Source organism: Garra rufa, chromosome 10, assembly GCF_049309525.1.
Source record: "Garra rufa chromosome 10, GarRuf1.0, whole genome shotgun sequence".
Taxonomy (NCBI): Eukaryota; Metazoa; Chordata; class Actinopteri; order Cypriniformes; family Cyprinidae; genus Garra; species Garra rufa.
The window spans coordinates 11,864,247-11,891,826 of record NC_133370.1 but is presented as its reverse complement, the minus strand read 5'-3'; the positions used below and the strand labels follow the sequence as shown (position 1 = coordinate 11,891,826).

At 41.9% G+C, this 27,580-nt stretch overlaps 2 protein-coding genes across 3 annotated transcripts in view; one reads left to right on the top strand and one right to left on the bottom strand.

Moving 5' to 3' along the window:
- The window catches only part of camsap2b (calmodulin regulated spectrin-associated protein family, member 2b), a 97,365-nt gene that overhangs the window by 17,193 nt on the left and 52,592 nt on the right, over positions 1–27,580 (top strand). For both annotated transcript variants that reach the window (XM_073849225.1, XM_073849224.1), the window contains exons 3-4: positions 16,089–16,250; positions 27,322–27,393. In XM_073849225.1, coding sequence (XP_073705326.1) covers positions 16,089–16,250; positions 27,322–27,393 — 234 coding nt within the window. The remainder of the gene's footprint in view (positions 1–16,088; positions 16,251–27,321; positions 27,394–27,580) is intronic.
- On the bottom strand, positions 20,503–26,835 carry LOC141344350 (sterile alpha motif domain-containing protein 9). The gene is made up of 2 exons (XM_073849223.1): positions 26,771–26,835; positions 20,503–26,155 (listed from the first exon to the last, which is right to left on the bottom strand). Exon 2 carries the CDS (start codon positions 26,145–26,147, stop codon positions 21,090–21,092), a length of 5,058 nt encoding a protein of 1,685 aa, XP_073705324.1. The 5' UTR covers positions 26,148–26,155; positions 26,771–26,835; the 3' UTR covers positions 20,503–21,089.

The window sequence follows — 27,580 nt, the reverse complement described above, 5'->3', positions numbered from 1 at the left end:
TTGTCTCTCTTTTGCTTTAATAATAAGAGCGTTCAAGCTTTAAGTTTGTGTGAAACCTGGTGATCGTGATTTGAGATGAACCAAGAGCATCTTGTTCTTTAATGGAGGAACATCTGATCGTTTGTGCAAAGGATTCATATGATCAGTGTCATTAATTTAATCATTTGATATTTCACCTAGAAATAATGCAGAATATTAAAGGGATAGTTCACCCAAAAATGAAAATTACCCCATGATTTACTCACCCTAAAGCCCTAGACACCTAGATGTATATGACGTTTCAGACAAATTCAAACAAAGTGATATTTAAAAAAATTAGAGATGCACCGATTGCAATTTTCTTGGCCGATACCGATTCTGAATTTTCAGTAAGTGTGACCTGCCGATTCCGATTTTTGCCGATTCCGATTTTATTTTTTTAAGAACTGTAATGAAAGCATAGGCCTATACAGAAATATTTTCTTTAATTAAATTTATTTTATAATAAAATACATTTTTAAACATTATAGGATCTTCTTACAACAAAATAACTTTAACAACAAAATAAAGTGCTTTGTGCCTTTGAAAAAGGTATAAAATGAGTTCCTGTAACTAACATAGTATAGTTATACTAACAAAAATCTTTTCCTCAATGTATTTATTTTAATTTATAATAAAAGAAATGTATAAACATTTCAGCATCTTCTCATATTAAAATAACTTTAACAAAATAAAGTGCTCTGAGCCTTGAAAACATTAGAAATAAAATATAAGTAACAAAGCAGGCATACAAAAATCTACTTTTCTTCAATGAATTTTATATGAATTTTTTTTAACATAATTACAGGATCATCTCACAACAATAACTTTAATAACAAAACGTGCACTGTGTCTTCAAACAGGTAGAAATAACAATGCTAGTACTAAATGCTATTACTTGAGCATTAATGGCAAATTTTCCTTGATAAAGAGAAGCATTTCTGCCTTGTCACCAGTTAATCCAGCGGTAACGTTACTACACTTCGGAACATTCATTCACATATTTGCGCTACGCCACCGCATACAGCGTCTTCACACAGATGATATTTACCAGAGAAGTGTAACATAAATGCATCTGTAAATAGATACAAATTAAATTCACGTCGCGCACGCTTTAATTACCTTCAAATGGAACATGCTCGCTTCTAACTGTGTGAAGAGGCTATATGCAGAGGCGCAGCACAAATATGTGAATGAATGAAAGTCAATCGGAACACAGTTGATTCACGGAGCTTACTTCTAACGAGCGGGTTATCTGAATCAGGTGTGTTAACTAACAGAGACATGCAAAATATGCAGAGCGGGGGCGCGATCTACCACATGTCCAGCCAAGCTAAACAAGCGCGTGGTTCGTGGTTGTTCCCTCACGTTGTATTTTGGCCTTATAAATGTTACAAACTGCGATCTTTGTGTCATCTTCACTCACACCAAAGAAATAATTACATGCGACTGTGAGTGCGCGCGTGGCTGTAACGTAATTGCATGCGCCGCTGGCAATAAAGGGATCGGCTAGGAATCGGCAAGAGGAGCAATTGACCGGCCGGTCACCGATCCGGGCCGATCATGCAAAAATCGGCCGATTCCGATCACTAGCCGATCAATCGGTGCGTCTCTAAAAAAAATGTCCTGACTCTTCCAAGCTTTGTAAGTGAATGGTGATCAAGATTTTGAATATCAAAAAAGGCCTTCTGAACTGAATCGATGAGTAGTATGAAGCTGCAGACTCGGAGCCTGCTGCATCTACAGTCCCGCACCCAGAGTCCCGCATTCTCAGACCCCTCGTTTTTCGAGACAGCGCCACCTTTCAAATTGGATCGGATAAACACATGGATAAACTCGTAAAGAACCGAAACACGGTGAGTATCGTCAATTTTATTAAATGATTTCTTTTTTAATCAAACTACTTTATAGCTCATCGATACACCAACATATGAACAGAGTATTTTTTATTTTTTTAGTGATAGTTTGTAACAAAATTTGAGCCGTTAATGTATGTTTTATTCGCCTTTTTCCCCCGGCTTGTGTATATATAAAACAACACTTTTTGTTTGCCCCGCAGGATGTTCTCAATGGGAAACCATCAAAGTGGTTCCCCCTAAAGCCACGTGTGCCAATCTTCATGGACAGTGAGCAGCAGTGTGCCATTCTTTTTGAACACCTCAAAGCTCTGCTACACAATTGAAAAACTCAACTGAACTTCACAAATGAAGTGGAGTTCATTTGTAGTTTTCTTTTTCCAGAGGTAGGCCACGTGTTTGTCAATTGGATTGTTTCTATTATTGCCATATATGAAATGTTTTATACATTAATTAATTAATGTATTTATTTATATGGACAGGCCATCATTCATGGCCTATGTGAGCTGCAGGCATTATCCTGGCAGGAGGCTGAGGAGGTGTTCCTTTGTGGCCCTACTTATCACCCTAGGTATGCTTGTAATTTGCATTTGCAAAAAAAAATATTATTATTACACAATATTTTTGACAATGGCATTCATCTTTTATTTTAGTGAAGTTGAGGAATTTGACCGGGTGATTGCAAAAAGAATGAGAAAAGAAGCAACATTTGCCTCCCAGAAAGTAATTATTTTACCTTATGCATTTACATTACATTTTACATTTATTCATTTAGCAGACGCTTTTATCCAAAGCAACTTATAAATGAGGATTTTTTTTTTAATGCAATTGAAGACGAAAATAAAGTCACTAACACAATGCTTTCTTCCTTTTTTCTTTGCTTTGTCCTGTTTACAGCAAGATGACAGTGATGAAGGTGATCGTTAAATAAAGTACAGAATTGTTCATTATTGGTGTTTTGTCTATTATTTGAGTTTTGCTTCACATTCAAAATATCAAAAAACAGGTTTTGTAATGTTAGCATGGTATAATGTTAATTAGACCATTATATGTTGAGCTGAAAGAAAAAATGGAATTTGAAACATTGTACAAAAACAAACTAAAACATTGTAGCAATATAATGTCACATAATATTTTTCAGATGATAGTTCAATTTGCATTTGTATCGGTTGCATCAGTAATTTCCTTTCAATTACACCCACGCTCAAAAAATAAATACTGGGTAATTAGTTAGTTTGAGAACACAGTGATTTTTTTTATTATTTTTTTTGGCACATGCATTAAGCAGGGAACGCAAATATTTATTTGGATAACTTTAAATAAAAAGAGACCGTAATATTGCATTCTAATATTTTCAATGGCATTTGGATAAGGGTGTTATACGATATTTCGAACAGCAGGAGGCGCTGTCTCGAAAAACGAGGGGTCTGAGAATGCGGGACTCTGGGTGCGGGACTGTCGATGCAGCAGGCTCCGAGTCTGCAGCTTGATAATGTTGGAATCGATGCATTTGTTTAAGCGTAAAATGTAAGATGTAGGCGTAATATAAGCTCTGGTAAGAATATGCTAGTCTAGTTTTGCTTACAGCAAAGGAAAACCAGTCTACTCCTGGTTTTTATCGAAATCCTCCAACATTTTTCTTTGCATATCCTCATTTTGTACTTCTAATTTGTGACTGGTGTTTTGTTTTGCTCTCTCCTCTGCGCTTACACATTTCTCACTTCTCACTGAAGCATTTTTTGCTTTTCAAAATCTAATCACTGCTGATATAAAGCTTGGAAGAGCCAGGACTTTTTATATATATATATATATGTGACCATGGACCACAAAACCAGTCATAAGGTTAAATTTTACAAAACTGAGATGTAAACATCAATAAATAAGCTTTCTATTGATATATGGTTTGTTAGGATAGGACAATATTTGGCCGAGATACATCTATTTGAAAATCTGGAATCTGAGGGTGCAAAAAAATCTAAATACTGAGAAAATCACCTTTAAAGTTGTCCAAATTAAGTTCTTAACAATGCATATTACTAATCAAAAATTACATTTTGATATATTTACAGTAGGAATTTTACAAAAAAATCTTCATAGAACATGATCTTTACTTAATTTCCTAATGATTTTTGGTATAAAAGAAAAATCAACAATTTTAACCCATACAGTGTATTTTTGGCTATTGCTACAAATATTCCCCGCGACTTAAGACTGGTTTTGTGGTCCAGGGTCACATATATATTACTCTGATTGTATTTGTCTGAAAGAATAAAGTCATATACACCTAGGATGGTAATTTTCATTTTTGGGTGAACTATCTGTCATGATCGGGGCTGTGGGTCTTCCCTCAGCCTCTCGAGGTCGCTGTTCCCCTTAAACTGCACTCCCCTGATCGTTCACGTCTGTCTTGTCATTAGCACTGATTTCACTCACAGCTGTTCACTATCTGGACTATAAGAACTCTCACTTCTCACTCCTGCTTCATGTCTGCATTGTCTTTATGTTCTGTCGTGTTACTCTGTGTTTCTGAAGATCCTGGCCTTAGACCGTGTTCCCTGTTTTGTTCTTTTGAGTTTATGTTGTATTCTGCCGTGTTGGCTTTTTGTTTGTTTATTTGTATTTGTTTCATTAAAATCACTCATCCTGCTTTTGGACCAGACCTCCCCTTTTTGTACGTGACACTATCCCTTTAAATATTTCTATATTTGTTTAAACTTTTTTTTTTTTTTCAAAAATCATATGTTACTTTGTTTATTTCTGGTTAAATGTTAAAAATTCCCAGATTTGCAAAGTGGTCTCAGACTTTTGGATCCCACTGCCCAAAAAATATTTGGACAGTCATGATTAAAAACACTTGCATTATATAACAAAATATTAAAGCAGGTGGGAATTATTTTTAAGAAATAAAGTACAGACACACTTTTCAAACATTTTCTACAACATTTCTACTTTTTCTAGACACTTACTAGTTGTCAAACTCTACTTGGATTATGTTTATGAAAATATAATAAACTGTATTGCTGGTTACTCTGCTAACTCTTGCTCTTGCACCTCTGTGAACTTGATGTGAACTGACTTATATAGATCTATAAAAAATGACCAGACCAGTTGGTAAACAATATTTAACAATAAAAGTTAAGTTCTAGCATCATTTATTTGCAGATGCTAAAAAATGACCAAGTCCATTTTAAGGCATTGAGCCTGCATTTATTTCAAGTACAGCAAAAACAGTAAGATTTTGAAATATTTTTACTATTTAAAATAACTGTTTTCTATTTGAATATATTTTAAAATGTAATTTATTTATGTGATTACAAAGCTTACTCCAGTCACTTGATCCTTCAGAAATCATTCTAATATTCTGATTTGCTTCTTAAAAAAAAACATTTATTATTATTATGTTGAAAACAGCAAACAAGTTTTTTTCAGGTTTATTGAATATAAAGTTCAGATCTGAAATAGAAATCTTTGGTAACATTATAAATGTCATTATCATCACTTTTAATGTAATGATAAAAATACTGACATTACTGTCTTCAAGCGACTGCTGAAAACCCATCTTTTTCGACACTATCTGACTCAATAAAAAAAAATAAAAAAAAATAAAATAAAAAAAAAATTCTTCTCCTCTCTTTCCTGATCTTCCCTTTCTAGCCCATACTCATCTAACAACGCCTGATATATGGTATTTTTGAGCACTTCCTATGTCGATCTGCCTCCTTAGGATGAATCACTTGTTGTATTCCCAATTGTAAGTCGCTTTGGATAAAAGCGTCTGCTAAATGAATAAATGTAAATGTAAATGATATAGTGTATAATGTTACAAAAGCTTTTTTTTTCAGATAAATGCTGATCTTTGGATCTTCCTATTCATCAAACATCTTGACAAAATGTACTTAACTGTTTTAAAAATTGATCATAATAATAAAAAATGTTTCTTGAACAGCAAATCAGTATAGTAGAATGATTTCTGAAGGATCATGTAACACTGAAGATTGGAGTAATGATGCTCAAAATTTAGCTTTGATCACAGGAATAAATTACATTTTAGAATATATTCAAATAGAAAACAGTTATTTGAAATAGTAAAACTATTTCAAAATGTACTTTGGATCAAATAAATGCAGGCTTGGTAAACAGCAGAAACTTCTTTAAAAAACATTAAAAATCTTTTTACTGGGAGTGTATATCTACAACAGATTACACGTTGATCTAATTAGTAATAATCCTGTTATTCTGTTTTATACTCCTTCCCCAGATTGATCCGAATACTGCCTATAGTACGACAGTTACAATTCGCCTAATTTTCATTTTATTCACCAATCGATCTGTACTACCCTATCTTCAAATGGGTTACGAATTGAATTTGTAATGATATTACTCTACATGCTGTGAAACTTATCTGTTCTAAATAATATCTCTTGGAAACTGCTGAACATGTCAGAGTGTGTGTTTAACATGTGAGCATGTGATACTGTTGTTGTAGTGTTACTGTATTGTGAGTAAGGTTGAAAGTCAGGAGCAGGTGAACAGGAAGTTCCTAGAAGTTCTCTGTTTTTCATTCTTTAGTATGCTCTTCACCTTCTTTGGCCAGCAGCACTCCACCCTTTAGTCACTCTGTTTAGTGGGATGGAGGACAAACACAACGGGTCTTTATGCAAAGAGAAAAGCGTGTTTGCATAGCGAAAGCATAAACCCTCTGAAAATGGCACAACGACAGCGTACATCAACACATTGTGTTGTAAGGGATACCTGAGGCCTCAGAAGCAGTTCCAGACATGCCGCTCTCAGCTTTTGATGATATGAAAGCACTTCCTGTTGATTCACACTGTACCTGGTCCAGTTTTTTTTAGAGCCTGGATCATGAGCAACTCTTTGGACTAGGCTTGGGCGGTATCCAAATTTTGATACCGTCAAACCTCCTCCCTATTTTACCCCCGGTATACGGTATTACCGTGAATAATAAAAAAAGATAAAATATGACGTAAGGCTCAGACAGCGTCACCAAACTGTTGGCTTGTGCCTATACCTTTCAGAAACTGAATACCAAACACTACAAAAATGTTAACAACTTTTATTAACAACAAATAGCAGTTTATAAAAAAAAGTGCAAATACAACAGTCAAACAGAATAAAATTAACATAAACATCCTGGGGTGCGTTTCCCGTAGAACGACATAACTCGCTGGTTAACCTCCATAGTACGATGCATTGTTGTGGAAACGAACTAGCTCACGAGTGTTTCCCGAACATGGTTGCATCTCCGTCGTTTGAACCACATTAGTTCAACAATGTAGGGCTGTTGTTAATGACGTAACGTCTTGGTTACGTATGTAACCCTCGTTCCCTGAAGGAGGGAACGGAGACGTCACGTCGGAGACCGACGAATTGGGATATCGCTTTAGAGATACCAATCCTCTTCGTGTGTAAACTAAACGAGCCAATGCACATTGGCATGCATGATTGCATCCAGCTGTCGCTGATCACAGCGTGAGCATAAATACACAGCAGGTGCAATGCATAGACAGGATTTCGCTGAGGAGCCGAGCTTGGGTCCGGCCGCACAGCGGTGGTACAGCAGCTGAGGCGACGGGACGTGACGTCTCCGTTCCCTCCTTCAGGGAACGAGGGTTACATACGTAACCAAGACGTTCCCTCTCAGTCGGTCTCTACGACGTCACGTCGGAGACCGACGAATTGGGATCCCTAGCAAAGCGCCGCAGCTGCTGCCCCCCTCCAGTGTCCTGAGCAAGCCACCTGGCCTCCAATTTTTGCTAAGGCCAAGGGCGGAACAGAAAAGACCAGTCACTGTATAACATAGCACTACCTACTTAGTGAAGCTGGAGCACTGGGAACGTTCGGAGCTCCCACCCATCCCGGAGGAGGTTCGGAGCAATACGCATATGGCTCAATTAGGACATATGGAAGAATGGAGGTGATTGAACCCTCGTGAAGATGGTAGAAGGTTACCGGGGAAACACGGTCTCTGTGGGTACCGTGGAAGACATATGGGATTCACTTAAGTCTCTCATGTATCCTAAGCCTTCTATCGGTTCTAAAGATTCATCGAGAGAGGCCTGGCGCCTAGACGCTCCGCTACGTCTGGAGCCGAGGAAGGAGGACTCGACAGGGTCTTCATGGACACTCTGGAGAAGATAGCAAGCCGACCTGAGCCAGTGCCTCTCAGTGCTTCTACCCGTTTGAGGTGAGAACACAGGAGGAGACTGGCTCTACACGAAGGCTATAAAACCTAGCGAACGTGTTAGGGGTCGCCCAACCCGCAGCTCTACAAATGTCAGATAGCGAGGCGCCACGAGCCAGCGCCCAGGAGGATGCAATACTCCTAGTAGAGTGAGCTCGCAACCTGAGCGGGCAGGGCACGCCCTGAGCTTGATAAGCCAAGGCGATGGCATCCACTATCCAGTGTGCCATCCTCTGCTTGGAGACGGCCTTCCCCTTCTGCCGTCCTCCGTGACAAATAAAGAGCTGATCTGAGGTCCTGAAGCTTTGCGTCCGGTCGACGTAGCATCTTAATGCTCGGACGGGACAAAGCAAAGCTAGGGCTGGGTCTGCCTCCTCCGGGGGCAGCGCTTGCAGGCTCACCACTTGGTCCCTGAAGGGAGTAGTGGGAACCTTGGGCACGTAGCCAGGCCGGGGCCTCAGGGTTACCTGGGAATCTGCCGGCCCGAACTGAAGGCACGAATCGTCGACCGAAAACGCCTGCAGGTCCCCTACCCTCTTGATGGAGGCCAATGCCAGCAGGAGCAGAGTCTTCATAGAGAGATACTTCAGCTCGACTGACTGTAAAGGCTCAAAGGGGACCCGCTGTAGTGCTGTGAGCACCAGAGACAGGTCCCAAGAGGGTACGGAGGGGGGCCTAGGAGGATTTAACCTCCTGGCTCCCCTGAGAAACCTGACGACCAGGTCGTGCCTACCTACTGACCTTCCTTCAACGGGGTCATGGTTTGCAGAAATAGCGGCTACATAGACCTTAAGGGTGGAGGGTGACAGCCTACGCTCCAACCCTTGCTGCAAAAAGGTAAGCACGACTCCGACCGAGCATCTTCGGGGATCCTCATTTCTTGAGAAAGCCCATTCGACGAACAGGTTCCACTTCAAGGCGTAAGCATGTCTCGTGGATGCAGCTCTCGCCGAAGTGATGGTGTCTACCACTCCTTGGGGTAGATCACTCAGAACCTCCGCGTCCCGTCCAGGGACCAGACATGTAGTTTCCAGAGGTCTGGACGCGGGTGCCACAGGGTGCCCCGTCTCTGAGTCAGTAAATCCTTCCTCAGAGGAATCCGCCAGGGAGGGGCTGTCGCGAGGAGCATCAGTTCTGGGAACCAGGTCCGAGTAGGCCAGTAAGGCGCCACTAACAGGACCTGCTCCTCGTCCTCCCTGACCTTGCACAGTGTCTGTGCGAGAAGGCTCACTGGGGGAAACGCATACTTGCGAAGGCCCCGTGGCCAGCTGCATGCCAGGGAGTCCGTGCCGAGTGTACCCTCGGTCAGGGAGTAAAAGAGCTGGCAGTGGGACGTCTCTGGAGAAGCAAACAGGTCTACCTGAGCTTTCCCGAAACGTCTCCAGATCAGCTGGACCGACTGGGGATGGAGTCTCCACTCTCCGGGAAGCGCAGCTCGTGAGAGCTCGTCGGCTGCACGGTTGAGCAAACCCGGAATGTGAATGGCACGAAGCGACCTCAGATGCTTCTGACTCCAGAGGAGGAGAGAACGGGCGAGCTGCGACATGCGACGGGAGCGTAGACCACCTTGTCGGTTGATGTACGCAACGGTCGCAGTGTTGTCCGTACGGACCAGCACGTGTTTGCCTCGAAGGCGCCCTTTGAGACGGTTCAAGGCAAGACGTACTGCCAGCAGCTCTAGGCAGTTGATGTGCCAGTGTAGCTGGGGGCTCGTCCAAACCCCCGACACTGCCTGCCCGTTGTACGTGGCTCCCCAACCGGTGGTGGAGGCATCCGTGTGTACCACAGCGTGCCTGGAGACCTGTTCTAAGGGAACTCCTGCCCGAAGAAAAGCTAGGTCTGACCACGGGGAGAAGGTTAGGCGACAGGCCGAGGTTACTTTGACCCGGAGAGTGCCGCGCTGCCACGCTCTCCTCGGGACTCGGCCATGAAGCCAGTGCTGAAGTGGTCTCATATGGAGCAGGCCAAGCGGTAAAACTGCCGTAGCTGCTGCCATATGCCCCAGGAGCCTCTGAAACTGTTTCAGTGGGACCACTTCTCTGCTCTTGAACGTATTCAAGCAGTTCAGCACCGACTGAGCCCGCTCTTGCGTGAGGCGAGCTGTTTGGCTGACCGAGTCCAGTTCCACACCAAGAAAAGAGATCCTCTGCACGGGGGAGAGTTTGCTCTTTTCCCAGTTGACCCGAAGGCCCAAGCGGGCGAGGTGTGCCAACACCAGGTCCCTGTGTTCGCATAACTGCTCTCGAGAGTGTGCTAGTATCAGCCAGTCGTCGAGGTAGTTGAGGATACGAACGCCCTGTTCCTTGAGGGGAACAAGGGCCGCCTCCGCGACTTTCGTGAAGACACGGGGGGAGAGGGACAGCCCGAAGGGCAGGACCTTGTACTGATATGCTCTGCCTTCGAACGCGAACCGCAGAAATGGTCTGTGGCGCGGAAGGATCGAAACATGAAAGTACGCGTCCTTCAGGTCGATCGCTGCGAACCAATCCTGGGGACGAACACATCTGAGGATGTGTTTTTGTGTGAGCATTCTGAAAGATAGCTTGTGAAGAGCTCGATTCAAGATGCGCAGGTCCAGGATCGGTCGTAAACCGCCGCTTTTCTTGGGTACTATGAAGTAGGGGCTGTAAAACCCTGTCTTCATATCGGCTAGAGGGACCGGCTCTATTGCTTTCTTCGCCAGCAAGGTAGCAATCTCTGCCCGTAGGACAGGGGCATCTGCTACTTTCACTGTAGTGAAGTGGATGCCCCTGAACCGAGGCGGACGCCGGGCGAACTGAATCGCGTAGCCGAGCCTGATGGTCCGGAGGAGCCAGCAAGACGGACTGGGAAGCCCTCTCCAGGCCCCCAGCCAACGTACAAGAGGGACCAGCGGGACCACTGACGTACCTGCGGGGGGGCAGCGAGGTGGAACGCAGGGACCCCGCTCGGGCGTCTCTATGCCGGTCCGAAGCGGGGTCAGAGTGTCTGTGTGTGGTGTGTGCAAGACATTTACCTGCGTTCTGGCAGCTGGTGCGTGAGTAGTCCGTCTTACCGCACTCTCCAACCGCCCAGCGCCATTTGCTGGCGGGAGGGGAGAGGGGGTGAAGCCCGGGGCTAACCCGTGCAACACCCGCTGTCCCCTCTGGGGACCCAGAGATAGTAGAAACTGCTCTTTTATTGAAAATTTGGGTGTCACCGACCGTGAGGCCGATGACGGGTTTCTTAAAAGAAACTTTTTTAAAGGAAACAAAAGATTCTCCGCCCGGCCCTCCTCCGGGGGAGGGAGTGGTGCGATCACCATCTCCCGAAGAGCAGCTTCCTCCATCTCTGGGTCGCCCGTCTCAGGGACGCTTGTTCTTGCGTTTCCCACTGGTCTTGGTGGGAGCCTGGACGGGCGGGGCGGCCGCCCTGGGACCGGCTCCACGGCGCCGCCGTGAAGGCTGCTGCGCAGGCTGCTGTGGAGCGGGGGCGGAGGCAGGGGGCCGCCCTCGGCGACGAGCAGACCGAGGTGCCGCCGGCGGCTGGGTGGAGGCAGCAGCGGGAGCACGCCGGGGCAAGATATGACTGATGGCCTCAGTCTGCTTCTGGGCGGCCGAAAACTGCTGGGCGAAATTTTCGACCGCGTCGCCGAAGAGGCCGGTCTGGGACACGGGGGCATTCAGGAACCTGACCTTGTCTGCTTCCCTCATGTCGGCCAGACACAGCCAGAGATGGCGTTCCTGGACCACCATCGTGGACATCGCACGACCCAGAGACCGCGCCGTAACCTTCGTCGCTCGTAGCGCGAGGTCCGTAGCGATACGGAGTTCACGTAGAACTTCCGGGTCGTGACCACCCTCGTACAGGTCCTTCAGTGCCTGGGCCTGATGGACCTGTAACAACGCCATAGCGTGTAGGGCGGAGCCAGCAGCGCCACAAGCCGTGTAGGCACTGCCGATCAGAGCCGACGAGTGCCTACAGGCCCGGGAGGGGAGCAACGGGTTGCCCCGCCAAGTGGAAGCGGCGCCGGGACACAATTGCATCGCCACCGCACGCTCCACCGGCGGGACAGCCGCGTACCCCCGCGCTGGTCCGCCATCAAGGGTGGTGAGGGAGGACGTGCCACTGGAGCGGTTTCTGGCAGTAAAAGGTGCCGTCCACGTCCCAGTAAGCTCGTCATGCACCTCCGGGAAGAAGGGCACTGGGGTGGGACGCTGAGAACCAGCGCGGGCCACCCCAAGATACCAGTCATCCAGCCGAGAGGGGTCGGGACGTGATGGAGGGTTCCATTCAAGCCCTACCCTCTCGGCGGCCCGGGAAAGCATAGCCATCATTTCGGGGTCGGTATCCGGCACCGCTGACCGCCCAGTGGACGGCAGCGATCCGGAATCGTCCTCCCCCGAGAAGTCTGGCTCACCCCCCGATGCAGCGATTGACATCCGGTCGTCAGGGGGAGCCCCAAAAGTAATGAGCGGTACCTCACGAGGAGGACCCGAACACTCTTCTGGGAGCTCCGGATGGAACGGACTGTCGGTGGAAGGAGGAACCCCCAGCGGATTATCCGCCGGGAAATTCCCCACCGTCACCGTCAGACCAGTCAGCCCTCTGCCAGAGGTAGAGTCCCCCCGGCGTTTGCCGGGGGGAACGGTAGATCTGGGCAGAGGAACTGGCACCCCGCCCCTTTGCAGGAAGCGGAGTCTGGTCCGCAGCTCCGTGATGGACATGCCGCCGCAATGACAGCATGACTCATCCACAAACGCCGCCTGAGCGTGCTCAATACCCAGACACGTCAGACAGCGATCGTGACCATCACCTGGCGCCAGGTAACGACCGCATCCAGAAACGCACGGGTGAAACGGCATTGTGTTTCAAACACCTCGTCTTTAAAAAGACGTTCACCCGTGATACTCTTTTAGAAAACTGCTCAGTGCTGAAGCACACAGGGGAGATGGCCGCTGCGACACAGAAGGCAGGTAGTGCAATCCTTGACTGCGCGCTTTTTCCACCCACAGGAGACCACCACCGCTGACGCGCCGTACCGCCAACACCGCAGTAAGAGTTCTTGTTGAAATGGCTCGTTGCGTCTCTCTCAAAGAAGATCGGCTCCGATGCGAAATGCTGTCTATGCATTGCACCTGCTGTGTATTTATGCTCACGCTGTGATCAGCGACAGCTGGATGCAATCATGCATGCCAATGTGCATTGGCTCGTTTAGTTTACACACGAAGAGGATTGGTATCTCTAAAGCGATATCCCAATTCGTCGGTCTCCGACGTGACGTCGTAGAGACCGACTGAGAGGGAACCGAGTGATAACTTCTGCTATTTAACTGATTAGAGATCTAAAAAATGCAGCTATATTGAACATGGCACGTAATGACTCATTTTCTTTCCCCCCTGTCATTTCGCTTTATTTGATTCATCACGGGATCCCTCTTACGTCATACACCGGGGTTCCCTCAGGCATTTGTGCACAAGCACTACTCATAAACGGTGCTTATAGAGGACGCACAAAAATACATAGATTAAAATGCATTTATATTTAGTTTAAATGGAAGATATAGATTGTGACGCTGTTTGCGAATGTTTGTTTGAACTGGTGTCGGGAAACACCTAATCGTTTAACTATGTTGGTAACCACAGAACTTGCGACCATAGTTGGCTAAAGATGCTTTTGGGAAACTGGTGCGCGACTCACCATCTCTCTCTTTCTCCTCCACGCTGTAACGTGATGACAACCACACAGAGATGCGCGGATGGGCTCAATTGTCACCCGAATCCGTAGCTTCAAATAAATTGTCTCCGATATAAGTGTTTTATTGAAACGGTATTGAAACTGATACCGTTGCTATTTTTAGATCCCGCGGTATACCATATTACCGTAATACCGCCCAGAGCCTACTTTGGACCTCTGCTTTACTGTACGTTTGGACTATTCAGCTATTAATTAGCCAGTGGACATACATTCAGCAACATAAAAGCCAAAACTAGAGTGTTCAAGCTAAAAAAGTATATAATAAACATATGAAAGTCTCTTATAAAAGTGTTTGATTCAAATGAATCATTGTTTGGATCTTAATCAATGAAAGTTTTATTGTTTTTTCCTCTGTGGTTTCATAAACCTGTAGTTTGCAGCCTACAGTGTAGAGAAAAACATCAGATTCAATCTGACAGGATTTAACAATCTTTAATCAGCACTGTTTGAGGTAAAATATGGGCTCTGTGTTTGTACTTATATCTAGAATAAAACATGAAAAAATTTGTGTATTTTTAATGAATAAATTATAAAAAGTAGAAAATAAATAAAGAAATAGCACAGCAAATGAATACATAAATCAAGCTATTGAAATCTGATTAATTCATCTAGACACTTAAAAGTGTTTGATTCTATCCTATATAGGGATGCATTTTAACCAGTATCAACACATATATGTTTTACTATATTAGTAACAGCTTAAAACATTTGTGATAATTTTGTTGTGGAGCTGTGAGAACAACACCGGAATCATGTAGAACCAGAATGTCAAGGCCTTTCATGTATGCGTGTATGACTGCTTAAGTATGTGGCAGCACTCAGTTGGACATGTAGAATGTTTGGGTGAAATAAAGAGAAAGATTTTTGGTCACCAGCAATAAATGCTTGGTAAGCTTCTTGGATTTAAACCCAGGATCACCCAGACAGATGTGTGGAAAACTAGTAAAAAATAAAGTAAAAATGAAAACAATTATTAAAATATACATGTACATATTGAATTAGTTTTTATCATGCAAACAGACTAAATAAATAACAGACAAAATATGAGCATATTTTTCAGAAGTTGATTTATACAGTTTGGTTTTTAGGCTTTTCTTTGATATTTAGGGATGGTGAAAAGCCTAAGCTTGTTGATCTCTATGGATTAAACTGTTATTTGTTCGTTTTAGTGGTTTAAGGATTATGTGGCTAAGTAAGATGTCCATTTGATCATTTTTAATCAGAAAGTTTTGAAAGCTTTAAAGCTGGAGAAGAGATTTTAGGCCAGTAACAGCCTATAAATTCCTACAGAAAACTTTCTTTAAAAAAAATGCACAGCTTTTTAAAATGGGAAAACAACTTTGGAAATGTGTCAAAATACACTCAAAATACCATCATATCAAAATACACATCATTTAGTAGTTAAAAAAGTAGTTCACCTTTCACTTTGCTGCCACCTATTGATGAACCATTGTAACAGAATAGGAAATTCAGGTAGTTGGTCATCTTTTTCTTCCACAGGTTTATGCAAGTAAGGAAAGTTTATGCTAGTGAAATGAATATATGATATATAAAAACATTCCAAAGTAATATTTGTGTTGTTTTGTTATGTAAGTGATATGTAGGTTTCTTGAATTTGAATAGGTTTCATCAGTTTTGAATTATATGTTCAAAAACATTTAAATAAATCCCATTTTTTGTAATGTGATCAGTACTGGTAATTCCCAGATTACATGGTTTTATCATATAATGACATACTCAAACTTTCTCACAGTTATTGAATTTTTTTTCTTGCATATCACTAGACATCAGACTCAGGTCTAAGTAGTGTTCTGAGTGTTAATCACTTTTTGCATGTTATTTATGAATTAAGGTGATTAGGAGTCTCATTAATCTGAAATTTTAAGATTTAGCATGGGGCTGGACTTGAGCGTTAATGCTTTCAAATGACTGACTGAAAGTTCCTCTTTTTAATTTTAGGGCTCTTTAAAGCATCATGAAAACTAAACTACTTTTTTGTATATTTTAACAGAATTGTTTGTGTTGCACCTCATAGAAGACGACGTTAGCATTTGGTAATTCTAATTATAGGAGAAAACCAGTTAGTAGATATATTTTAAAGAACAATGTGCAAACGACAATGTGAATAAATTGCTTCTCTTACTTACTAAATAAATCTTTGTAAAACAGTCATTTTTGTCTATTGTAAAAGAGTTGATACTTGGCATTTAGATTCTTGTGTTCAGTATTGTTGATAATTTATAGGAAGAAACAGGTGCTTATGTTTTTTACATTCTTTTTTCTTCTTGTCATTTTAGAGTTCTCACCTGGCGATGATTGACACTTTAATGATGGCGTACACAGTTGAAATGGTCAGCGTAGAGAGAGTGCTGACCTGCATACAGAAATTTAGTCCATTCCTTCCTGAGGAAGACTTCCCTTATGATGCTGAAGAAGCGATAACCACTTGGATCAACAAGGTGAGAATACTTAGCATTTATAGTACTAAATTGAAACTAGTGACATATGGGTTTGTCAACTTGCAAATCTGAGTTATCTGGAGGGCAGTGCAATCAACATCCAATATCATTCTACTGTAATATAATAATGTAGCAAATTTAATTAATGTGCAAATTTAATTAAGTCACCATTAAGAAACCTAATAAAAAGTGACACTAACAATTGTTAAAATACAAAGTATTCGCAGTTGTTGGCTGATGCCAGTATTGTCTAAATGTAAACCCTGATGTTATGGTCTCATTTAACCCTTAAAGACCTAGAACATTTTTGGGGCACCTGAGGCACCTGTATATTTCTTTGTTTTTTTTTTCAGACCTATTCTAGCAGTCAGCATCAATTGTCATATATCATTATAAACATAAGAACTTGAACTTTATGTCTAGCTAGTTAAAATTAGTGAATTTCCAGAATTTTAGGTAATAAGCTAGCAACAATTGGGTGTTTTTTTTACTGTGTACTTAAACAAAAACTCCTGAAGTTTGGATTTTTTTTCTTTAAAAATTTGTATTTAGGTGTTTTACACTTCCAAATAAAATTTTGTCTATACATTACATTCCCCAAGCAAGTTATAGCCAATTATTACAATATTATTATAGGCGCTTTTCAGTGAAAAACAGGCCTATTTAGTTTATTGACAACATAGATCTGTCCAAAAACGTTTCAGGAGTAAAGTCATAGCAGTTATATAATAGCAAAACACAGTAAAAATGATTTACTTTTTCAGATAAATATATTTGTAATCCAGAGATGAACAATAAACACATACAGTGTAGAAAGTAGCACAAGAAAAATTGCACAAATTGTCTTGTGCAACAAAAAAATAAACAGACCAAATTATTCACAAACTTCACACAAAATGAGAGAGAAATATACTGAGTGCAACCGAAAAATAGTGCAAATAATCTTTGAAAAACTATATAAGAATTAGTTACATAATATAACAACCAAATAGATGGATCTGCTGGCTGTAGTCTGCGTCCGAATCTATTTTACCGGGGATCACCTAGTGACGCGAAAACCTAAATTCCAGTGCTTTATCTGATAGGTACTGCTGTTTCATCCTTGTTTTTGGTTTGTGTTATGTCAAAGGGCTCTGTCGTGAGTATTTCTGTACATTTTCAAAGAATGCTGTCATGCAAATGTGTTATTTTGCGTTTGATTTCATGCAAGCAAGACGCACTTTGCTTTTACTTTGCGTTTGTTCAGATTTCCAAAGAAACATACTAATCGGTGGTTCAAAAGACCAAAACCTATGTTTTTGGTTGAATAGATGACAGTTTGAACCAATCTAGGCACAGGGGTGGGACTAAGCATCAACAATCATTCCTGTTTGGCTCAGGACCGAAACGTTTTGATTTCATCTGACGAATCAGTGCTGAGGAAATGCGATGACGTAATCACGGTCACCACAGAGCCTCTGAATATCCAAATGAGACAAATGTGATATCACCGAAAAGAGTAGATTCTGTACATTATGAAACTTTTTAAAGCATTCAAATTGGATTAGCGGTTCAAAAGTTCTTAAACATTTATGAACAATAGTTATTTTTAGCCGCCGGCGGCTGTCTCTGTCTTTGAGGATTAATAAGATCAATTAATTCATTAGGTATCATGAACTGACAAATGAACGTCTCGGTTACGTATTGTAACCCTCGTTCCCTGAAGGAGGAAACGGAGACGTCTCGTCGAGACCGACGAATTGGGATCTCGCCTAGAGAGACCAATCTACTTTGTATGTTTACTAACAAGCCAATGAATATTGCCATGCATGATTGCAGCCAGCTGCGGCTGATCACAGCGTGAGCATATAATGCGCAGCAGGTGCCATGCATAGACAAGGTTTCGCTGAAGAGCCAGGACGGGCCCGGCCATACAGCGGTGGTACAGGAGCCGCGGCGATGGGATGAGACATCTCCGAGGGTTACGATATGTAACCGAGACGTTCCCTATCAGTCAGTCTCTTCAACGTCTCGTCGAGAGCGATGAATTGGGATCCCTAACAAAGCGCCGTGACTGCTGCCCCTTCCAGTGTCCTGAGCGGGCCTCCTGGGTCCCTTTACTGGCTTTGGCCAGGGGCTCGCATCAAGGAAGACCACTCTGTTGGAGTAAGTTTGCTCTTTTCCCAGTTGACCCGAAGGCCCAACCGGCTGAGGTGTGTGACCACCAAATCCCTGTGTTCGCATAGCAGATCCTGAGACTGTGCTAGAATAAGCCAGTCGTCGAGGTAGTTGAGAATGCGAATGCCCTGTTCTCTGAGAGGAAGAAGGGCCGCCTCCGCGACTTTCGTGAAGACACGGGGTGAGAGGGACAGCCTGAAGGGCAGGACCTTGTACTGATATGCTCTGCCTTCGAACGCGAACAGCAGAAAGGGTCTGTGGCGCGGAAGGATTGAAACATGAAAGTACGAAAGTAGAGGGACCGGCTGTATCGCTTCCTTCGCCAGCAAGATTGCGATTTCTGCACGCAAGATGGGAGCATCTGCGGCCTTTACTGAGGTGAAGTGGACACCTCTGAACTTGGGAGGGCGCCGGGCGAACTGAATCGCATGGCCGAGTCTGATGGTCCGTAGGAGCCAGCAAGATGGGCTGGGAAGCTCTATCCAGGCTCCCAGATAATGTACAAGTGGCACCAGGGGGACCACTGACGTACCCGCGGGAGAGCAGCGATAGGGGGCGCAGGGACCCCGTCCGGGGGTCTCGTTGCCGGTCCGAAGCGGGGTCAGAGCGTCTGTGTGTTGTGTGTGAGACGCTTACCTGCGCATGAGCCAATGGTGCGTGAGTAGTCCGTCTCACAGCACTCTCGAACCGCCCATCGTCGCTCGCTGTCAAGAGGGGAGGGCGGGCGAGGCGCAGGGATGACCCGCGCGCTCCCCGCAGTCCCCTGTGGGGACCCAGAGATAGAGAAATTTGCTCTTTTGTCGAGTATTTGGGTATTTGGGAAAAAACTAACAAAAGATTCTCTGCCCGGCCCTCCTCCGGGGGAGGGAGTGGTGCGGTCACCATCTCCCAAAGAACAGCATCCTCCATCTCTGGGTCGCCTGTCTCAGGGCCTCCTGCTCTTGCGCTTCCCAGTGGTCTTTGTGGGGGCCTGGACGGGCTGGGCAGCTGCTGCGATGGCTGCTGTGGAGCGGAAGCCGAGGGCCGCCCTCGGCGACGAGCAGACTGAGAACAATGCGGACGACAATGTGCCGTCATCCTCCCCAGAGAAGTCTGGCTCTCCCGTTTGAGGCGGCGGGGAATTCCTTACCCTCACCGTCACCGTCAGACCGGCCAGCCCCCTGCTTCGAGACGTCACGCCCCCTCGGCGTTTGCCGGGAGGAATGTTCGATCTGGGCAGAGGGACTGGAACCCTGCCCCTTTGAAGAAAGCGTAGTCTGGTCCGCAACTCTGGTCCACGAATCATGGCCATCGCCCGGCGCCAGGTAACGGCCGCATCCAGAAACGCACGGGGAAAAAGGCATGATGTAAATGCCTCGTCTTTATAAAGACGTTCACCCGTGGAGCTCTTTTGAAATTCACTCTTTTAAGGAATTTGCTCTTCTAGTGCTGAAGCGCACAGGGGAGATGGCCACAGCAACACAGAAGGTGGGTGGTGCAAACCAGCTGTGTGCTTCCACTCGACACGGAACACCACCACCGCTGAAGCGCCGTGCCACCAACCCAAAAAGAAAAAAGAGACGTTGGTTTTTCTTGAAATAGCTTCGATGACTCGTCAGTCGACTGGTCCGGCTCTGAAGCGAAAGCTTGTCTATGCATGGCACCTGCTGCACATTATATGCTCACGCTGTGATCAGCCGCAGCTGGCTGCAATCATGCATGCCAATATTCATTGGCTCGTTAGTTTACATACGAAGTAGATTGGTCTCTCTAGGCGAGATCCCAATTTGTCAGTCTCGACGAGACGTCGAAGAGACCGACTGATAGGGAACAATGCTTTTCTGCTCAATATGGCTGTTAATTTGTAATACATTATTAGGGCCAGATTTACTAACAGCTTGCACCAATGCTAAATGAATGCCTCTTTTGGCATTAAATAAATACTGTCATGATTTACTAAAGACATGCAGTGAAAAAATAGTGATGGACACAGTTATTTTTGCATCTGATCTGGCATCTGTGTTATATGATTTGAACTAATTTGCCCTGTTTACAAAATCCTGTTTTGCAAATATGTTTTATATTGAACTTTTTTTTTTTTTACTTGCTGCTGATATGTCTTGTATGTCTGTAGTACATATGAAACACTGTAACTGTTATCAAGCATTGTGAGGTGTTTTGTTCATACACTTTATGTAATTTTAACAATTTAAATAATAACTGCCAGGGGCACCTTTTTTTTTTTTTTTTTTTACATCTGATCATTTATTGTGGATTTCAGCTTGTACATGTTATCTTGCTAGAATGTCGCTATTGTATTGCTTACATTTTTCTTACATTTTAATCTCATTTCCATTTCTTGATACTTCAATATCAAACATATATCCACAACTACACTGCAACTAATACTAAAAACATAAACATGAGATTAACTAGATAAGCTAACAGATATCATTTGTGTGAGAATTAAAAAAAAATGTTGTTATAAGTACATAAAATATGCCAAATGCAAAACATCAGGTAAACATTACATCTGAGTACATCTCATATCATTGCATCTTATATATGTGTAAAATAAATGTGTGATGTTTTATGACTGATATAATTTGAAAATTTTCTCCTAGAAAGAGTCTCAATACAAAGAAATTGGGTAATAAAGAATTCCTTTAAAAAAAAGCAAATCATCCTTACATATAATCATAATCACCGTGCACAATGCTTCTTTTTCACACTCTGGTTAGGATAATTATCCTCTCTGTGAGTAGGATTAGTTAATGTATCAACCATCATGTCTGTGTACTGAATGTCATAGGCGAGTGGACCATCAATTGCGAAGCCAATGTAGAAAGTCACCCTCTCTGTACTGTGACCACTTCTTAATCCTCCAAGGTATGTACGGCGCACAGGGATCCTCAGCTTTCCATACTCAGCATAAAGCTCACCATACTCCATCATGCCATTGACCCTGAGAAGCTTGTCTTTTATTGCCTGTTCCTTAAAAATATCTGCATTTTGCCATAGAACGTTACGGTCTCGTACACTACTGAAGTCGCTGTCAAGGTTGGCTTTGGAAACCAGTCGTTCTAATCCATCAGACTTCCCTAGATAGAAGTAGGCAATTGGGTTTCTTACTCTGAAAATGTGTGAGAATTGCTTTCTGGAGGTTTTTTTAAGTGTTTCCACATATGTAGTAATACGTGAGTCAGTGTGATGTTTTTCAGGCCATAGCATCAATACAGCAAGGTAGTAAGGCTCTGGATGTGGATGCTGTGTTCCAGCTTCTTGCAAAAGTTCTTTCAAAAGATCAGTGAGTTCTCTTTGGGTTTTTGCAAGTGGTGAAGTTGATTTATTCAGCTTAAGAATTATGTGGGCAAGCAAATGGTTTGTTTTGTCCTTGACAGACTTTGTGCTGCAATTCTTGTAAATGAATGAATGTTTTTCAACAATCTCCTCAATCATGTTTTTTCGGAACTCCAGAAACTGAAGAATTCTTGGGAAGTTGTTTGCCCTGTTTTGCTCCAAGAACATTCGACATTCCTCAATTTCCATGTTCATGCTAAGTTTTGGTTTACGTTTTGTCTCATTTAATCTATCGTTTGATGAAGAGCAAAACATTTCTATGTATTTTCTGAAGTGATCTGACAGTTTTTGCCTGTTCTTAAACTGCTTTTCTTTGTCAACAATACCTTTTTCTCTTGTGTAAGTGAAGAAATCTTCTAGGAAATCAAAAGCTTTGTCTACTTGTGGCTTCAAAGAAGTAAGGAATGGTTCATACTCCTTAAGAATATCAACCAGTTTTTTGTTGGCATCATTCTGTAATATGCGAATGTTTGTTACAGATATTTTATCTTTAAATAATTGCTGAATGTAATAATCTTTCATGGAATCCCCCTCCTCAAACAATGGCAATCCCTTCACAATGTCAAAGACTGTCATAGCAATGTCAATTTCACTCATGTATCCAGATATGTTGTAGGTGTTGGGTTTCCTATAAAGGGTTTCTTCCAAATCATGAATATCATCTATCTTTGCCAAATTTTGAGCCCTCTGGAAAGCTTTTATCGCTGCTTTAGATAGATCAAGGTATTCTTTCAAGTCATCAGGTGTGTGTTGTCTGTTCTCTTGCTTGTTGCAATCAATTTTATGTTTTAGCTCACTTCTAGAGACCTGCCCAACTGTATCAAGGGTATATGAATTTTCTTTAATGCTTGTAGCTGTGTTTGCCCAGTCCTTTGCTTGAGCAAAGTTTTTTTCATTCAGATAGAAATGTCTTGCTAAAGCTTGAGGAATTACAAAGTCTTTATCAAATCGTCTCGATGCTTCGGTAAAGATGTCCTGGACTTTTTTCAGCCCATCATTCTGTGTATTTATGTCCTCAATCAAAGGTGAAAACAGTGTGTCTTTCTCATCACCTCTCGTTTTTTTCTGTCCATCATTCTGTGCATTAATGTCCTCAGTCGAAGGTGAAAACAGTGCGTCTTTCACATCACCTTCTGTCTTGCGTTGTCGAGTGATTAGCATTCTTTTTACTGACTGCAAGAGGTTATCTTTTCCTATCCCACTTTTGAAGAACAAGTCACAATGCAGCAAATTACGGACTATATCAGATCTTGGGATTTTGTGTGTATCTTCTAATTCCTTGACACACTCAGTTGCAATATGTTGATGAACAAAACGGATTGCCTTGTACACTCCACCTTCTTCAGTTTCAAACTCAATTAGCAAGCATGACTGTGGTTCCATTTCATCCAAAACGGTTTGCTTACCCCATAAATTTCTTTTAATGCCCAGAAAATCTTCACACAGTGACACAGAAATGGCTGATTCAGCAACATACGAATTCAGTAATGCCAGGATTGAGAGAAGTTGCGCTTGTTTTCGTTCAATGTCAAGATCTTTCAGATTATTACGAGCAACGTTTTTAACATACTCTGGACTAAAGTTTAATTTCATGATCATAAAACTGTAGAAATTCTCTGGTTTTGCATGTGTTTCTTGCAGTTCCTTTAATTTCATCTCAAAGGCATCCATTTCGTCTTTGGACAGTATTGTTGTGATGTACTGGCTCTCAATGACACTGTTTCTGAATCTCAACTTTGGTGTTTTTGAACGTAAACAGTTTAGAACAACAACAAGTGCATTTGGAGATATTTCCTCAAGAGTTTTCCTTGTACAGTGCTGAAGTTCCTCTGTGTTTTCCGTCTCCTCAGAGTCATCTACTAATAAAAGTACTGGTGTTGTCCGTGAAGTCTCATTCTTTCCACACCTTACCAAGTAGGCAACTTGTTGTGCTACATCAAGTTTGGAAACTGCATTGTCCGTAAGAATTGCACAACGGAAATCTTTTCTCAGACTCCACATTACATGCATAGCTAATGTGGTGCCCCCACAACCAGGATGATGAAAAAGATTCACCATAACACATGTGCTTGTTGGATTTTTGGTTTTAGATTCAATTATACGTTTAAGTTGATCATATTTGTCTCGTTTTATGAACCGTTTTGCTGAATCTTTTTCAGAGAAATAGAAATTCCACCATTTCACTTTGTCACCTCTGTAGAATTCAGCTTCTGTTTTAATTTGGAATTCTTGGAATTCTTGACTCTCCTCATCAAACACATTTTCACACTCATTCTCACAAAGGACCTCAAGAGAAGGCATAAGGTCCTCATCCTTCTGTTGGAGAACCACTGAACTTCCCTCAGCAGATGGAAGAAGCCTCTCAGCATGTGGCTTGTTCTGTGCTAGTTTCAGTATTGTCCCATTGATTTCACTGAGCTCCAGGTCATATATACTCCGGTGACTAATGTCGTGTTCACATCGAGCTTGAATGAAATCCTTCCATTTTTTAAAAGATGCATCTGAAGTGCAAATACTTACAATGTTCTCTGGACCCCCAAGATTTTTATAAAATGACATGAAAGTGTCAAAAATGGGGTCGTTCATGGCCTCAACAGTGGAGAGAAGGAGAAATATGACTAAGATTCGTCCTCTTTGAAGAGTTTCTGGGTTACAAATGAATGAAATCATGTTTTGTACTTCTCCTGCTTTGTGTAGTAACCATTCACTTGGTCGTAGTGGTCTCTCAGATTCTGATTTGAGGTCCTCTCTGCCATTACAAAATACCCAGCTTGTTTGTTTGTACAAGTTGAGATTTTTCACAACTATACCTGGATCCCCATGGAATTGGTTTGGCATGTGAAGGTTTGCAAATCGAATTTTTCTATAGTTATGGCAGGACCCACTTACTGCAGAGTTAGAATCATAATCCAATACACTGAACAGTCTCAAAGTTGTCATGAACTGAAGATGCTGGAGTTGTTCAGGGTGGCTTTTGTTTGTTACTATGATATAGTAATCATAATAATCCAGTCTGCTTCCTCCGCATGTCAACAGATTCTTCAGCTTTCCCCCCTGGTTTGATGTTCTTTTGCTTTCAGGCCTATTTTCTGCCTCTTTCCTCATGTTGTCCAGATCATTTACTTTTGTACCTATTCGGGCTATTTCAGATTGCAAGTCTCTTGGGTTACCAATTTTACAGATATCCTGGGTTGCAGCTCCCTGTCTGAAAAATAGTGATTTTCCTTTACTCTTTTTCCATTGATTGTCCTCATCCAGAGTCTGGATATAAAACAGTTTACCCTGAACTATGCTGTGGGATGGAACAACATCCACCTCAATGACGTATTTGCCAGATAGGGTGCCGTCAGAGCAGAGCACTTCTACAAAGCGTGGTTGCCTGATGCATCCTTTTGCTGTATCTGTGTGTTCTTCAAAGTACGATTTAGTACCCTGATTAAAATGATCAATGATGGTGTCTTTGCTGTCAACACTGACCCCAATAATCTCCCCATGGGTATATTCAGAACTTTTGGAATCTGCTACACCAAAGTGGATGGTTCCATTCGTGCGGCTGTTCATACAACCAGCAGCAAAGCGAAACACCTCTTTATTGAACTTTTTCTTTATTGTATGAATATCATCTGTTCTGCCCATGAACTTATACTCATGAACTGGATCAACCAGATTGCCTGGTCCTGTCTCTGGTGGTAAAATATAGTTTTGAATGTATCGATGGGAGGCAGAGGTGTGATCAAATGGATAGAGACTACATGAGTGTTGTGTAGGCTTTCTTTTGTTCTTTTCTTTATCAGTTATGTTGTCTGCATTGATGACCACTGTTTTAAGGTCAGCTACCTCTCTTAGTTCACTTTCTTTGGAGGCTGAATGACTGGAAGTTTCTTTAAGCATTTTGCCTTGGGAAGGGGATGGTTTTAATACTTCTTTTGTCTGACAATCATCTTTCTGAGTACTTGTGGTCATATCCGTTGAATCTTTATCAATGTTTAATGTTTGACTTTTCTTAGATTTTTTTTTCTTGCTTGATTTTGTTTTGGATTTTTTAGCTGCATGTTTAGATATTTGTGTTTGACCTTTTGAAAGGTCTTGGATTTCCCCAGTTGTGTCTAACCCGTCCTCTTCTTGCTGGGTTGGGGAATGTTCGGGAGATGCATGGTCTGATTCACAAAGCTGTTTTAACTCCTTTAATCGATTGATAATCATAACAGCTGGACCATGCTTAATGCCAAGGTAATGCAGATCACTGGGCTGGTAGTAAACTAGTGCTTCCCCTGATACATCTTCTTCATATAACTTTTCTGCATGTTTTTTATCAACTTTCACTACTTCAGTTAACCAGTAACGTACTTGTTCTTTTGTCCACTTCTCCACCAGATGGGGAAGTTTTGTTTTTTGACTCATTGTCACCACTAAAAAACAAACAAACAAAAAAATAAATAACAATATAAAATTGGTTGATGGCACATAGCAATTTATGCTGTTTTTTTTTCTTTTTTTGCAAATTTTTAATTTTAAGTTTTTTTTATATTGGATTTGGTTTTTATAAACTCGCAGGACTTAATTAATTAATGAAATAATATGTATAATGGAATATTAGTTTTAAATAGCAAGATAATCTGCCATGGTGCAGAATCTAACATGTTATGTGAGGTTTGCTTTTCATGCTGCATTCTTATTCTGCCTATACAAAGGCAAACTACACATTTTGTCAGTTTAGTTATGAATGAAAAAAACAAAACATTTGAACCATTGACCTTTTTCTTATTACCAGTCAGTTTAAGAGTAGTTTATGGTCCTTATGTACATATTCAGGTACTTCATCTGAATATTTTAATATCGAGAATATTTACTTCACTGCAATATTGTACTTATTCCACAACATTTCATAAAGCATAACATATCATTCCTGGTCATTTCGAACTGAAGAAATACCTGCTTCACATGTAATATTACTTTTTAAAAAATGTGTGACAAAATTAGTATCATAAACATGCAGTATGTTTTATATATTTTTTGTATCTTACATCCTCTGGAGTGTTTGAGCACATATGATGTTCAGATAAAAACTGTTCTCTTCATCTTATGTTTCACAGCATTCTGTAATAATAAGAAATAATAAAGTCATAATCAGTTTTGCCACCAAAGAGCATTATCACGACATTATGAACAACAGTTACCTTTTAACCTGTAACCTTCTCCTGCAATGTATTGTTTGGTGCTAACATGAGTCAAAATTAACTCACATAACTAATAAAATGCATATATTCTCTTTCAGAAACAATATTAATGTAATGTCATGTTCATGGTTATAGTTAATTAACTACTTGTTTAAAACAGTTTAAAAAGTTTAAAACATGTCATGTAACATGGTTTGAAAAAAGAAAAAAGTACAGAGTTCTTATGGTGGTTGGTACATTCACAGTCCTTAAGAATCCTTCTCTGTACAAGGCTTATGGAAATAAAATAAAAAAACTGATCATATATACTCACTCAGTATAGAGCAAAATCTCAAGTGTGAATTTTTGTTTTAATGTTTGCCTGCATGTGCTTATTTTATACTGATTTTTTAATACAGGTAAATGAACATCTGAGAGACATTTTGGCGCAAGAAAAAATTGTTGCAGACGAACCCTCCATTCTTCAAAAGGTGAGCATATTCTTTAATAATGCATTAATATTGTATTAACAGATCAGATGCCAACATATGTCAAAGTTCTATAAGTGAAAGGCATTACAAAGCTCAGATGCAGCAAATCACAAGTAATACTGAGATATATGTCTCATGTTGTTACTTTAAATACAGTAATACAGTAATATTTAAACATTTAATATTT